General features: G+C 42.6%; 1 protein-coding gene across 7 annotated transcripts in view; it reads left to right on the top strand.

The window, feature by feature from the left end:
- Nucleotides 1-14,039, top strand: part of NPRL3 (NPR3 like, GATOR1 complex subunit) — a 92,034-nt gene that overhangs the window by 48,164 nt on the left and 29,831 nt on the right. For 6 of the 7 annotated variants that reach the window (XM_048865940.2, XM_048865939.2, XM_048865941.2 and 3 more), the window contains 2 exons: nt 2,801-2,907; nt 10,793-10,922. In XM_048865940.2, coding sequence (XP_048721897.1) covers nt 2,801-2,907; nt 10,793-10,922 — 237 coding nt within the window. The remainder of the gene's footprint in view (nt 1-2,800; nt 2,908-10,792; nt 10,923-14,039) is intronic. The other variant, XM_048865946.2, reaches the window with a different exon arrangement.

Below are 14,039 nucleotides of genomic sequence, written 5' to 3'. Positions count from 1 at the left end.
GGTATTCTTCTGGCTCTGTCAATCTGTTTCTTCACTTCAGCAGGTGGTATTGTAGTTTTAAGAATGCTTGATAGAGCTCTTGTAGGTGTTTCTCTGTCTGAGGGATTGGAGCAAATGCGGTTGTATCATAGAGCTTGGCTGTAGACAGTGGATCGTATGATGTGGTCTGGATGAAAGCTGGAGGCATGTAGGTAAGTATAGTGATCTGTAGGGTATAGGGTGGTGTTTGTGGCCATCACTTATTAGCACTCTAGTGTCCAGGAAGTGGATCTCTTGTGTGGACAGGTCCAGGCTGAGGTTGGTGGGGGGGATAGGAATTGTTGAAACCATGGTGGAATCCTCCAACTCAAACCTCTCCAGCATATCATCAAGGATCTACAACCTATCCTGAAGGACGATCCCTCACTCTCACAGATCTTGGGAGACAGGCCAGTCCTCACTTACAGACAGTCCCCCAACCTGAAGCAAATACTCACCAGCAACCACACAGCACACAACCGAAACACTAACCCATTAACCTATCCTTGCAACAAACCCCATTGCCAACTGTGTCCGCATATCTATTCAAGGGACACCATCATAGGACCTAATCACATCAGCCACACCATAAGAGGCTCGTTCACCTGCACATCTACCAATGTGATATATGCCTTCATGTGCCAACAGTGCCCCTCTGCCACGTGCATTGGCCAAATCAGACCGTCTCTACGCAAAAAAATAAATGGACCCAAATCAGACATCAAGAATTATAACATTCAAAAACCAGTTGGAGAACACTTCAACCTCCCTGGTCACTCAATTTCAGACCTAAAAGTTGCAATTCTCCAACAAAAAAACTTCAAAAACAGACTCCAACTAGAAACTGCAGAATTGGAATTAATTTGCAAACTGGACACCATTAAATTAGGCTTGAATAAAGACTGGCAGTGAATGGGTCATTACACAAAGTAAAAACTATTTCCCCATGCTAATTTTTGTCCCCTACTGTTACTCACACCTTCTTGTCAACTGTTTGAAATGGGCCATCCTGATTATCACTACAGAAGTTTTTTTTTTTTTTTCCCTGTTGATAATAGCCCACCTTAATTGATTGGTCTCATTACGGTTGGTATGGCAACACCCATTTTTTCATATTCTCTGTGTGTGTATATGTGTATCTATCTATCTATTATCTTCCTACTGTATTTTCCACTGCATGCATCTGATTAAGTGGGTTTTAGCCCACGAAAGCTTATGCCAAAATAAATTTGTTAGTCTCTAAGGTGCCACAAGTACTCGTCGTTTTTTGTGGGTTTTTTTGCTGATACAGATTAACACGGCTACCACTCTGAATACTGCTTCAGTAAACTATAGAATTATAGTGAAAGAAATCAATGCTAAGTACTCTTCTGCAAATGCAGGGAAAATGGCGTGTGGAGTTAGACATGACTGTCAGGGAAGAAAAGAGAGAAACCAGTTATATTTAGTGACTGTTTTCTCAAACGTGCTCAACACCTCTCAGCTGCCAGTGGAAATAGTGGGAGCTCCTGGGTTCTGAGTGCCTGTGAAAACCTGGCCCTAACTCTGCAGCTTTTTCTTAATGTTTGCTCTCTTTCAACCATGCGGTTTATTGGATGTATATTAATATATTGAAGGCTAATATTCAGAAATCTAATGGATGTTGCTTTCCTAAGTTTGGTTCTGGGTAAGTGATTCAGCTGGTATTTTGTATTTGCTAAAATGAGCAAAGAAAGAAAAGTGTATATCTGCTGTCTGAAGCTTTAGGATCTTCCTTATTCTTCAGGTCATTATTGCATTAGGCCAGGAGTTCTCAAACTTCACTGCACTGCGATCCCCTTCTGACAACAAAGGGACCGAAGCATGAGCCTGCCCAAGCTCTGCTGCCTGAAGGGTGATGGGGGGGGTTCCAAAGCCCAAGCCCCAGTGACCTGGGCGGGGGGGGGCCAAAGCCAAAGCCCAAGGGCTTCAGCCCCAGGCAGGGAGCCTGTAACTTCAGCCCCGCTGCCCAGGGCGGAAGCCCACGAGCTTTGACTTGGCCCTGGTCCAGGGTGGAGGGGCTCAGGCTTTGGCCCTGGGCCTCAGCAAGTCTAAGCCAGCCCTGGTGACCCCATTAAAATGAAAATCTTTGAAATCTTGATTCTGTTGCTTTAAAGCCCCTCATTAATGCTTAGAAAGATTTTTCAGCAGTATCTTATGGTGAGTGGTTACACACAGGGATGTATGGTTTAAAGAAAGAATGGATTACTGATGGTCACTTTCACAACAACTGCAAAGTTGCTGAGCTGATCAGTATTTCTGTGCCACTTTGACTGCTTTTTAATTTATGCATTAATATGATGTGAGCCAATTATTCAGTTATATTTTATTTTTAATGTATATGAATGAAATATTAATCTAACCAAATGAATTTTGAGTAGTGTGTGTGTGGAATGCATGCATAAACCATTGATGGGTGAAGCATAAAGGAAACTACTTGGTTGTAAAACCCTTTACTAGCACAGTCTGAAGAAATTCCTTTGAAGCAGGAAACATAAAATTTGCTTAGATATGTGAAGCCAAGCCCTGGAAATGCATCACTTCTGTGGAAGCTTTGTCAGACTCTTTTTTTGATGTGCCACATGTTACATCATTTTCTTCTAAGAAATTTTTGCCATTGAAGTGATGTGATGGCACAGTGCTAGCTTTCTTCAGATCAGACAGAGCTTTCCTCTCAGCATAAAGGGCTCTTTGCTGGAAGTTTGAATGTTGCTGTTTTGCTTTCCTAATTATGATCTTTGGTCTTGTTTCTTTTTATATGCAGGTTTTCCAGCTTGCTGCACATCTGGTTTACTGGGGAAAAGCAATTATTGTCTATCCACTGTGTGAAAACAACGTCTATATGCTGTCCCCCAATGCCAGTGTTTGTCTGTAAGTAGACAGACCATGAGTGCCTGTAGTGGGACTGCTTTGAAAAATGCAGATTTGTTTTTCCTGGGCATTTATTTGGGCAGGGCGGTGATACTTTCTGTGCTATTGAAGTTGTTGAGATGTACAAACAGTATAATTTGCTTGAATTTCATGAGCCCTTAAGGGCTGTTCAGTGCAGGGATGAACACAGGAATTGGGCAGCTCTTCTGTGGCAGTGACAGGTGTGCTTGCCTTCACTTGCACACTTATAGAGTGGGTAGCAAATTTCAGGAGCTCAGTACAGTGTTGTCATCATGAAATTGCTCTGTGAACATAGACCATTTTAAACCTTTCAATACTCTTGGCTGCTGAGTATGTCCAAGAAGAGGGACTCTTGCATGGAGCCTAAGGGAGTATCTGTCTTAATCGATTCCCTTCCATTGCAGGGGCTTCAGGCATAGGTGTACCTTGTTTGATGGGCTCGGTCACAGAGACCCCCTTCAGGCTGTCACCTGACGTGCTGGAATTACCTCTGAGCCCGTTTTCCACTGCCAGCTTGGGAGTCCAGAACCCTGCCTTGTTGAGCCAGACCTGCTAGTCTGCTGCAACGCAGACCCAAGTCTGGTCCACGCCCCCAAAGCTTCAGACTTTAACCAAAAACTGCTCAGCAAGTCACTTATCTCCAACACCCAGACACCCAGTTCCCAATGGGATCCAAACCCCAAATCTGTTTTACTCTGTATAAAGCTTACACAGGGCAAACTCATAAATTGTCTGCACTCCTGTAACATTGATAAAGAGATATGCACAGCTGTTTGCCCCTCTCTCCTCCCCTCCGGTATTAATCACTTACTTTGGGTTAATTAATAAACCAAAGTGATTTTTATTAAGTATAAAAAGTAGAATTTAAGTGGTTTCAAGTAATAACAGACAGAATAAAGTAAATTACCAAGCAAAATAAAACAAAACATGCAAGTCTAAGCCTAATACATTAAGAAACTGATACAGGTAATAGCTCACCCTCAGAGATGTTCCAATAAGCTTCTTTCACAGAGTAGACACCTTCTTAGTCTGGGCCCAATCCTTTCCCCTGGTGCAGTTCTTGTTAGTTCCAGCTCAGGTGGTAACTAGGGGATTTCTCATGACTGGCAGCCCCTTTGTTATGTTCCACCCCCTTTTTATAGGTTTGGTACAAGGCGGGAATCTTTTGTGTCTCTGGGTCCCCACCCCTCCTTCTAAATGGAAAAGCACCAGGTTTAAGATGGATTCCAGTATCATGTGACATGGTTACATGTCCTGTGAGACCTCATTCTTCATTATCCATGTCAGGTACACAGGAAGGCTTGCAGGTAAACAGAGCCATTCACAACCAATTATCCTAGTTAGTGGGAGCCATCAAGATTCCAAGCCACCAATAGTGGCCCACACTTTGCATAATTACAATAGGTCTTCAGAAGGAGACACATACTTCATATTTCGAGTTTCAGAAACGAGAATGATACATTTATACAAAAGGGATGAACACACTCAGTAGATTATAAACTTTGTAATGATACCTTACAAGAGACCTTTTGCATAAAGCATATTCCAGTTACATTATATTTACACTCATAAGCATATTTCCATAAACATATGGAGTGCAATGTCATACCTTGGTCTTTCCTATTCTCTGCATGTAGCACATAATTGTTTTGTCTCCTGTGGGCTGTAATACTTTGGTCTAATTTCACTTGATGGGTTTAGCATGCGCTGTGCAGGTGCTGGGTGGTGTTAATGGCCTGTGATATACAAGAAGTCAGACTAGATAATCTGGTGGTCCCTTCTGGCCTTAAACTCTATGATTCTAAGCAATATGGAAGTACTCAAAGCAAGACAAACATCTCAGTAAGTTCTGTGTGGTAGCTGCTTTTGATAGGCATGTGATAGGCTGCGTGCCTGGCATGTGATGTTTCAGTAACAGGTAACTCAAAAGTATAAACAGCAGCAACATGGTGGGGTCCATTACAGTCACTGTTTTCATTGTCATTAATCCTAGTGCTAACTGTGGCTTCTAATCAAGACTGGGGCTTGGATAAATATGAGCTGCATATAAAGCTCCGCCTGTGCCAGACAGAGATGGTAGTGAGGTGGGGGAAGGATGTTGAGGGTGTGTTGGGTAACTCCTGCTCCACTGTTGAAAAGTTGTCCACCTTTTCCCCACTGAACTTGCAGCTGGGATGTTTTCAAATTCTAGATTAGTTCTGGAACTTCAGGTGGTATTGAGCCCATGAGCACCTTTATGCACTGGTGGCTGTCACATCTGCTTTGGATTACTATAATGTGTAATAAGAACAGGAGGACTTGTGGCATCTTAGAGACTAACAAATTTATTTGAGTATAAGCTTTTGTGAGCTACAGCCCACTTCATCGGATGCTCACGAAAGCTTATGCTCAAATAAATTTGTTAGTCTCTTAAGGTGCCACAAGTACTCCTTTTCTTTTTGCGAATACAGACTATCACGGCTGCCACTCTGAAACCTGTAATGTACATGTATAATCTACACACAAACTACTTTGAAGTGACAGGTACCATTGGTATTGGCTTTTGCACTAGTAAATTTAGTCCATGGAAACCTATTACATCTGTTCTTCAATAGTTGTTCTGGTTTCCTATTCTTTTCTGAGTACAATTCAAGGTTCTGACATTGATTCACAACCTGGCCTAGTTGCTGGTTCTCTGAAAGATTCTCCTCGCCCTCTGAAAGATTCTCTTCTGCCGCAGCAGTTGAGTTGTAGCTGTGTTGGTCCCAGGATATTAGAAAGACAAGGTGGGTGAGGTAATATCTTTTATTGGACCAACTTCTGTTGGTGAGAGAGACAGGATTTTGAGCTGTACAGAACTCTTCCTCAAGCCTGGGAAGGGGACTCAGTGTCATAGCTAATTACAAGTTCAGCAGATAATTTAGCATAATTAGTTAGCACATATTCTAAGGGACCATTCAAGGTGAAGTGGCCTGTTAACATCCCTGTAGTCATAGGATAAAAAGTGGGGTTAGTGGGTTACACATTGTAATAATCCATAAATCCAGTGTCTTTATTAAGACCATGATTTTTAGTGTATAGCAAAGTTGTGATTTTAAGCTCCCAGGCTCATCTTTTGAAAATGATGAACAGGTTTTCTTTGAGGATGAGGACTGATAGGTCAGACATAGAGTGATCTCTTTGTGAAAATTGTTCACCCACAGGTGATGTGGTGTTTTTCTCTTTTACAGTTTTTCTGCATTAGTTCATTCAAGAGCATGGTGATTGTATGGTTTCACCCACATAGTTGTTGTTGGGGTATTTAGTGCCCTGGATGAGGTACACCACATGTTGTGATTGGCATCCCATGGATCTTGAAAGGGGTGTGTGTATGTGGAGGGGGGTGGGAGGTGTATTGATCATCGTAGTGGAGGACATATGTCTGCAGATTTTGCATCTGTTGTTCTGGCAGGATCTGGTGCCACTTTGAGGTAGTGTGTCCTGGTCTGTGGGAAGCTTGCTTTTGATGGTGCTCTTGAAGAGTTTGGGGGGTTGTCTGAAGCCAGAAGAAGGGATTAAGGAAAGATTTCTTCAGGATAGGGTCCCCATCAAGTATGTGTTTTACCTGTTTGATGATCTCTCGTATGGGTTCCAGTTTGGGGTGGTAGGTGACAATTAGGGGTATAAGGTCAGACGGAGTTTTATTTCTGTGTTGAAGCTGGTTCTCTCTGGATGTTTGGGTGGCCTGTTCCATGCATACATTTACTTCTTTGGTGGAGTGTCCTTGTTTGGTGAAGGTAGCTTTGCATGTTTTAAAATATATATCCCGGATTTTCTCTTCAGAGTATATTCTGTGGTATCTGAATGCCTGGCTGTAGATAACAGATTTCTTGGTGTGTTTAGGGTGGTTACTGGATCTGTGAATGTAAGTGTGGTGATCTGTGGGTTTCTTATATATAGTTGTCTGTGGTGTTCCATTGCTGAAGTTGATTATGGTGTCCAGGAAGTTGATGCTAGTGAGGGAGTGTTCCAGAGAGAGTTTAATGGATGGGTGGTAATTTATTGAAGTTGTGGTGAAAATCTATGAGGGAGTTTAAGTTGTCTGTCCAGAGGCTGAAAATGTCATAGATATATCTCGGGTATATCACTGGTTTTGTGGTACAAAGTTTGTCCAGAAATTCTTCAAGGTGGCCCAGGAAGAGGCTGGCATAGTGGGGAGCCATCCTAGTACCCAGGACTGTTCCCGTGGTTTGCACAAAGTGTTTATTGTTGAACGTAAAATTGTTCTGGGTGAGAATGAAATGGATGAGTTTGGAGATTTGTGTCTGGGGTGGATATTGGAGGGTTGCCCATTGTCTTGTAAATATTTGAGGCAGGCAGCTATGCTTTCATTGTGAGGAATGTTGTTGTATGAGGAAGTGACATCCATGGTGGCAAAGATGGTGTTCTGAGGGAAGTTCTTAATGTTTTGGAGTTTGTGGAGGAAGTTGGTTGTGTCCTGAGGAAGCTGGCCCTTTGTGTGGTGAGTGGCTTCAGGATGATTTTTGAGAGTCCCCATATTCTTTCATTGAGAGTGCTGTGGCCAGATATGTTGGATCTGCCTGGGTTCCCTTTAATAAAGACACTGGATTAATGTCTTATTACAACAATCTGTAACCAACTAACCCTCCTTTTTGTCTTATGACTACAGAGGTGTTAATGGGTCACTTCACTTTGAATGGTCCCTTAGGTTAGCATAAATAGCACATAATCTCTATCTGTTCAACCTCGTATTTAGCTGTCACACTGAGTACCTTTCCCAGACCTGTAGAACAGCTCTGTGTAGCTTGAAAGCTTGTCTCTCCCACCAACAAAAGTTGGTCCAATAAAAGTTATTCCCTCACCCACCTTGACACAGCAGTTGAGTTCATTTGGGGCTATGGAGCTAGCAATCCCTAAACTTATTTGTAATAGTCCTGGTCTCTGGGAGTTCTTAGCTGGGGGCTCTTGACTCTGGAATTACCACCTCCATCTGCTTTGCAGAGTCAGACTTTATCAGGCACGACGCAAGGCCCATCTTTTCTGTCAAGCATAGAAGTAAATGGGGGGCTGTTTGTGGGGACAATTCTTTGTTCGACCTCTGGAAAACTGTATGTTTCTAATTGTGTAAGTTGTGAGCCTGTGTCCTGAGCAATGTGGAAGAACAGATTTAAGTCAAGCCTAGGGAGGAGCCTAAAATTTACCTCAGCCAGCTAAGTCAAGGTAAAGGGTGTTATCCTGTGTTTAGGCAATAGATGTAGTCTGTTAACTGACCCCAACCTGATCTTGACCTCTTAGCACATGTAAGGGTTTGTCTAGATTAGGCAAACAGTAGAAGTTTGTGCTGAAGCAGTGTGTGATTTGTCTATACTATGTGGTAATGTGCACTTATGGGGAGGCAGGGTCTAAAGTGCACTCATGTGTTACACATAAATTGGTCTGTGTAGGGTATCTTTAGTGCACACCAACAGGGTCTAGTGTTCTTTAACATAGTGCTGTTTGAAACAGAATTACATTAGACCGCAGTGGGGAATCTTTAGAGTATGCCTACACTCGGAGTTTGGGTTGTGATTCCTACCTCGAGGAGATGTACTCGTGCTAGATCTTATCAAGCTAGCATGCTAAAAATAGTAGTGTGGCCAGGGTACAGCAGCTAGCAGTAGGAGGGGCTAGCTCCCCTCCAGGACAAACCCACACAGCTTCCATGGGTATGTACTTGGGCAGCTAGCTCAAGCCACTGCCCTTGCTACTGTGACTGCACTACTAACTCACATCCCCAGCTCTAAGTGTAGACCAACCTTAAGTGTGCACCAGCAGGGTCTCAATGGACTAATTCATGTGCAGCACGCCACTGTGCTTTAGAAAACCCACCCCCGGAAGTGCACATTACACTGTGTAGACAAACCCTTAGAAGATGATTTGTCCTTCCAAAGCAGCTAGGGATAGTGAGATGAAAATATTGCATCTGTTTGATATCTTTAAAAAAAAAAAATCTGTAATAATGGACCACGGGAAAATAGATCCAATTAATAAGCGTCTGTGATAAAAATAAAAAAATTGCTGTAGCAAAAGCTAATACCATGATGAATATGTTCATTCACAGCCTGGGGAGGAGGTGACCAGCCCTTTGTGGAGAAAGAAGTGGTTCAGGACTATTTAGAAAAGCTGGATGAGCACAAGTTCATGGGGCCGGATGCACTGCATCCGAGGGTTCTAAAGGAGTTGGCGGATGTGATTGTAGAATCATTGGCCATTATTGCTGAAAACTCATGGCAACCGGGGGAGGTCCCAGATGACTGGAAAAAGGCTAATGTAGTGCCCATCTTGGAAAAAGGGAAGGAGGAGGATCTGGGGAACTACAGGCCAGTCAGCCTCGCCTCAGTCCCTGGAAAAATCATGGAGCGGGTCCTCAAGGAATCAATTCTGAAGCACTTAGAGGAAAGTGATAAGGAACAGTCAGCGTGGATTCATCAAGGGCAAGTCATGCCTGACTAACCTAATTGCCTTCTATGACAAGATAACTGGCTCTGTGGATGAGGGAAAGCAGTGGACGTATTATTCCTTGACTTTAGCAAAGCTTTTGATATGGTCTCCCACAGACTTCTTTAGCTTGCTGGCAAGACTAATGGGCTGGATAAATGGACTATAAGGTGGATAGAAAGCTGGCTAGATCGTCTGGCTCAACGGGTAGTGATCAATGGCTCCATGTCTAGTTGGCAACCGGTATCAAGCGGAGTGCCCCATGGGTCGGTCCTGGGGCCGGTTTTGTTCAATATCTTTATTAATGACCTGGAGGATGGCGTGGATTGAACCCTCAGCAAATTTGCAGATGACACTAAACTGGGAGGAGTGGTAGATATGCTGGAGGGTAGGGATAGGATACAGAGGGACCTAGACAAATTAGAGAATTGGGCCAAAAGAAATCTGATGAGGTTCAACAAGGACAAGTGCAGAGTCCTGCACTTAGGACGGGAGAATCCCATGCACTGCTACAGACTAGGGACAGAGTGGCTAGGCAGCAGTTCTGCAGAAAAGGACCTATGGGTTACAGTGGACGAGAAGCTGGATATGAGTCAACAGTGTGCCCTTGTTGCCAAGAAAACTAACATCATTTTGGGCTGTATAAGTAGGAGCATTGCCAGCAGATTGAGGGATGTGATCATTCCCCTCTATTCAGCATTGGGGAGGCCTCATCTGGAGTACTGTGTCCAGTTTTGGGCCCCACACTACAAGAAGGACATGAAAAAATTGGAAAGAGTCCAGTGGAGGGCAACAAAGATGATTAGGGGGCTGGAGCATGTGATTTACGAGGAGAGGCTGAAGGAACTGGGATTATTTAGTCTGCAGAAGAGAAGAATGAGGGGGGATTTGATAGCTGCTTTCAAGTACCTGAAAGGGGGTTCCAAAGAGGATGGATCTAAGACTGTTCTCAATGGTAGCAGATGACAGAACGAGGAGTAATGGTCTCAAGTTGCAGTGGGGGCGGTTTAGGTTGGATACTAAGAAAAACTTTTTCACTAGGAGGGTGGTGAAGCACTGGAATGGGTTATCTAGGGAGGTGGTGGAATCTCCTTCCTTAAAGGTTTTTAAGGTCAGGCTTGACAAAGCCCTGGCTGGGATGATTTAGTTGGGGATTGGTCCTGCTTTGAGCAGGGGGTTGGACTAGATGACCTCCTGAGGTCCCTTCCAACCCTGATGTTCTATGATGATTATTTTCTCAATCAGGATATTAGATATCATAAACTATAATGGGATTCTTTATTATTTACCTAGAACATAAAGAACATTTTTGTGTGAATTGGCATGTCTTGTGCAATGAATGAGTATTAGTAAGTTTATTTAAATTCTGTTTGCAAGACTAATTTCTTCTTGTACCTCTTTTCCATAGTTACTCCCCTTTGGCAGATGAATTTTCCTGTCAGTTTCCTGGCCATGATTTGCCATCTGTGCTTTCCAAGTTCTCTTTGCCAGTTTCCTTATCAGAGTTCAAGAATCCGCTAGCTCCACCAGTACAGGAGGTAAGTTACGGAGGACCATGTGAAAGCTCATGATTGACAGACATCAGACCCCTCATGACTGACTTGTTTAATGTGAGCATGGGGATGAGAATGTCCAACGAGGAGCTTTCAGAGCTCTTGTGGATTCAAAAATCTTTCAATTACTGGGCTTCCTAGCCACCCATTCAAATTACTTTACATCCACATGATAAAAATTCTTAGGCAGGTCTAGCTGGAACCATTTGAGGGTCTGTGCTGAAAAGTATGTTGCTTAATGAAATTGCTGAGCGTACTTCTTTGCATCTTATAAAATACCCTGAATAAGATAAAAGGGGAAAAATTGAAAATCAAAATTGGATTTAAAAAAAAAAGTCCTAGTTCAAACAGGTATTATTTAGGGGAAGGTCTATGGGCCTGTGTTATACAGGAGGTTAGACTAATCCGAGGTTCTCAAACTTCATTGCACCACAACCCCCTTCTGATAACAAAAATTGCTACATGACCTCAGGAGGGGGGACCGAAGCCTGAGTCTGCCCAAGCTCCACTGCTGTGGGCGGGGAGGGGGGGTCAAAGCCTAACCCTGAGGGCTTCAGCCCCAGGTGGGGAGCTTTGGCTTTGGCTCTGGCTCTGGGTGGTGGGGCTCGGGCTTCGGCCTGGGGTGGTGGGGCTCGGGCTTTGGCCCCTGGTCCCAGCAAGTCTAACACCGGCCCTGGAGACCCCATTAAAACAGGGAACCACTGTGTCACTAGCTGATCATAGTGATTCCTTCTGGCTTTGGAATCTGTGAAAAATTCTATTTGCTCTATAGAAAATTGTCCCGATCCCCATGAATCTTTCATCTATAATATATACATAGAATGTACCTTCCTCAGAAACACAAAGGAAAACAGCTATTTTTATATATTCCAGCTGCTTTAGGCTTGCAATCTGGATTTAAAAGCAAGCTGTACTATGTATTTACTTAGGCTTCTGTGTGATGCTGAAGGAGTTTAAAGGCTAATCCAAGAAGTGGACTTCAGCATGTAGTCAACAAAAGTGCATGTGTTACAATATTATAGTATCAAGGTTTTCAGATTTGTGTTTTACTGTTTGTTCAAGCAATAGTGATTAAGGCTTGGGGAATTTCCTGAGGATTAGTGAAAGGCTGGGAAGAGCGAATGGCCTCAGACCACCAGCCCTATGAAAATGCCTTAGGCTGAAGTAATTGTTGCTATTATAAACTGAACTTGGGCAAAAACTTCTCTAACTGGGTTCTTTTTGCATTTGCACTCGTCCCCCTACTTTTGTGACTGTGTCTTCACTAGAGACTTTACAGCGGCACAGAGCTTTCCCGTTGACATAAATAAATCGCTCTCAATGAGTGGCGGTAGCTATGTTGGCAAGAGAAGCTCTTTCACCAACATAGCACTGTGAACACTACCTCTTATGCCAGCGAAACTTATATTGCTCATGAGTGTGGTTTTGTTACATGTCTGAAATGATATAAATTTTGCCAACATAAGTGGTGGTGTAGACATGTCCTCTGCTGCATGCATGACATCAGCATTGGCCCCGTCCATATTTATAGGAGAGTAACATCCAGCAGTGTAGCCAGTCAGATTGCAAGAGAAGAACTTATTCTGATTATGATTTGAGTGAGGTAGTGCTCAAAGTGTACCAATACACAAATATACTGTGTGTGTGTAAAGAGTGATCTTAGAGAGAGAGAGAGACACACACACCTACCTATCTGTGAAATGTTATATCGTTGATGAAGGTTCTTCCTCATTCTACTTGGTGACCGTTTTGTCCTGAAAATTGAGGACTAGTATCCCTTGTAATTTTTTCCTAGCTACTGTAACTTCAGACACTATTCTTATCTCTGAGTTGGTAGGGATTCCTTGTTTCTGTTTGTATATGCAAAAGCCTCATGTTATATGTTGTTAGGAACTTATATTTATAAATCTGTGCTTTGTACCATTTTACAGCAATAAAAAAGACATTAAGTTAATAAGAGAACCTTAAGGTTGTTTAGTTAACTTCTTACAAATCAAAAAATGCCAAACTAAATTTGCATAGTCAGCCTTAACTTTGCCCATTGAGCTTATGCAAGATGAAACCATCTTTGACTGCAAATGATTTCACTAATAAGGTATACTTGTCATGCGCCCAATGGAGCGGTGTCATGAATCAGAGCAATAAGGAGTGGCAGAGGCAATCTATAGGCCAAATTATGTTTGTTCTCAATCAGTTCGGGGTAAAGTATAAATCAATTAAGTGGGAAATAATCACAAGTAAATCAGTTAGTTGTTTCTACTAAAGCTTATATCATAAACTACTGTGAACGATTATTATCCACTATATATCAACTATTATCTTTCTTAAACTCGCTTTATAGATAACATTTTACATTTATGAAATAACAGAATTTTGAATTAAATAATACAATGCGTTATAACATAAACCCCATTGTTATACATTCCGTTTTCAACCAATTTGTCTGGTACTGAAGTTAGGCTTACTGGCCTGTAATTGTCATGATTCCCTCTGGAGCCTTTTAAAGAAGTTAATGTCCTATTTGCGCTATCCTCCAGTCATCTGGTACAGAGGCTGATTTTAAGTGGTGGGTTACATAGGGTTACATACCACAGTTAGTAGTGCAATTTCATATTTGAGTTCCTTCAGAACTCTTTGGTGAATACCATGTGGTACTGGTGACTTATTACTGTTTAATGTATCAGTTTGTTCCAAAACCACCTCCATTGACACCTCCATTTGGGATAGTTCCTCAGATTTGTCACCTAAAAAGAGTGGCTCAGGTGTGGGAATTGCCCTCATATTCTCTGCAGTGAAGACCGATACAAATAATTCATTTAGCTTCTTCTCATATTAAGGTCAGTATTACCAAGTGGTTCAGCTACATTCATCTCTTGGACCAGATCCTGTGCTCTACCTAGGAGTAAATAAAGCATTGTGTCTCTCCTTGTGGGTTCCAGAACTAGCTGCTCCAAGAAGCAGTCATTTAAGATGTCAAGAAAGTGTATCTCTGCATCCTGTTCTGAGGTGGCATGTACCCAGTCAATATGAGGCTATTTGAAATCCCCCATTATTATTGAGTTTTCTTTTTTTAGCCTTTGTGATCTCCCTGAGCATTTCATA

The sequence above is a fragment of the Caretta caretta genome, chromosome 10 (genome assembly GCF_965140235.1).
Source record: "Caretta caretta isolate rCarCar2 chromosome 10, rCarCar1.hap1, whole genome shotgun sequence".
In the NCBI taxonomy this organism is placed as follows: Eukaryota; Metazoa; Chordata; order Testudines; family Cheloniidae; genus Caretta; species Caretta caretta.
The sequence above is the reverse complement of the archived record's forward strand: the minus strand, read 5'-3'. Positions and strand labels throughout refer to the sequence as shown.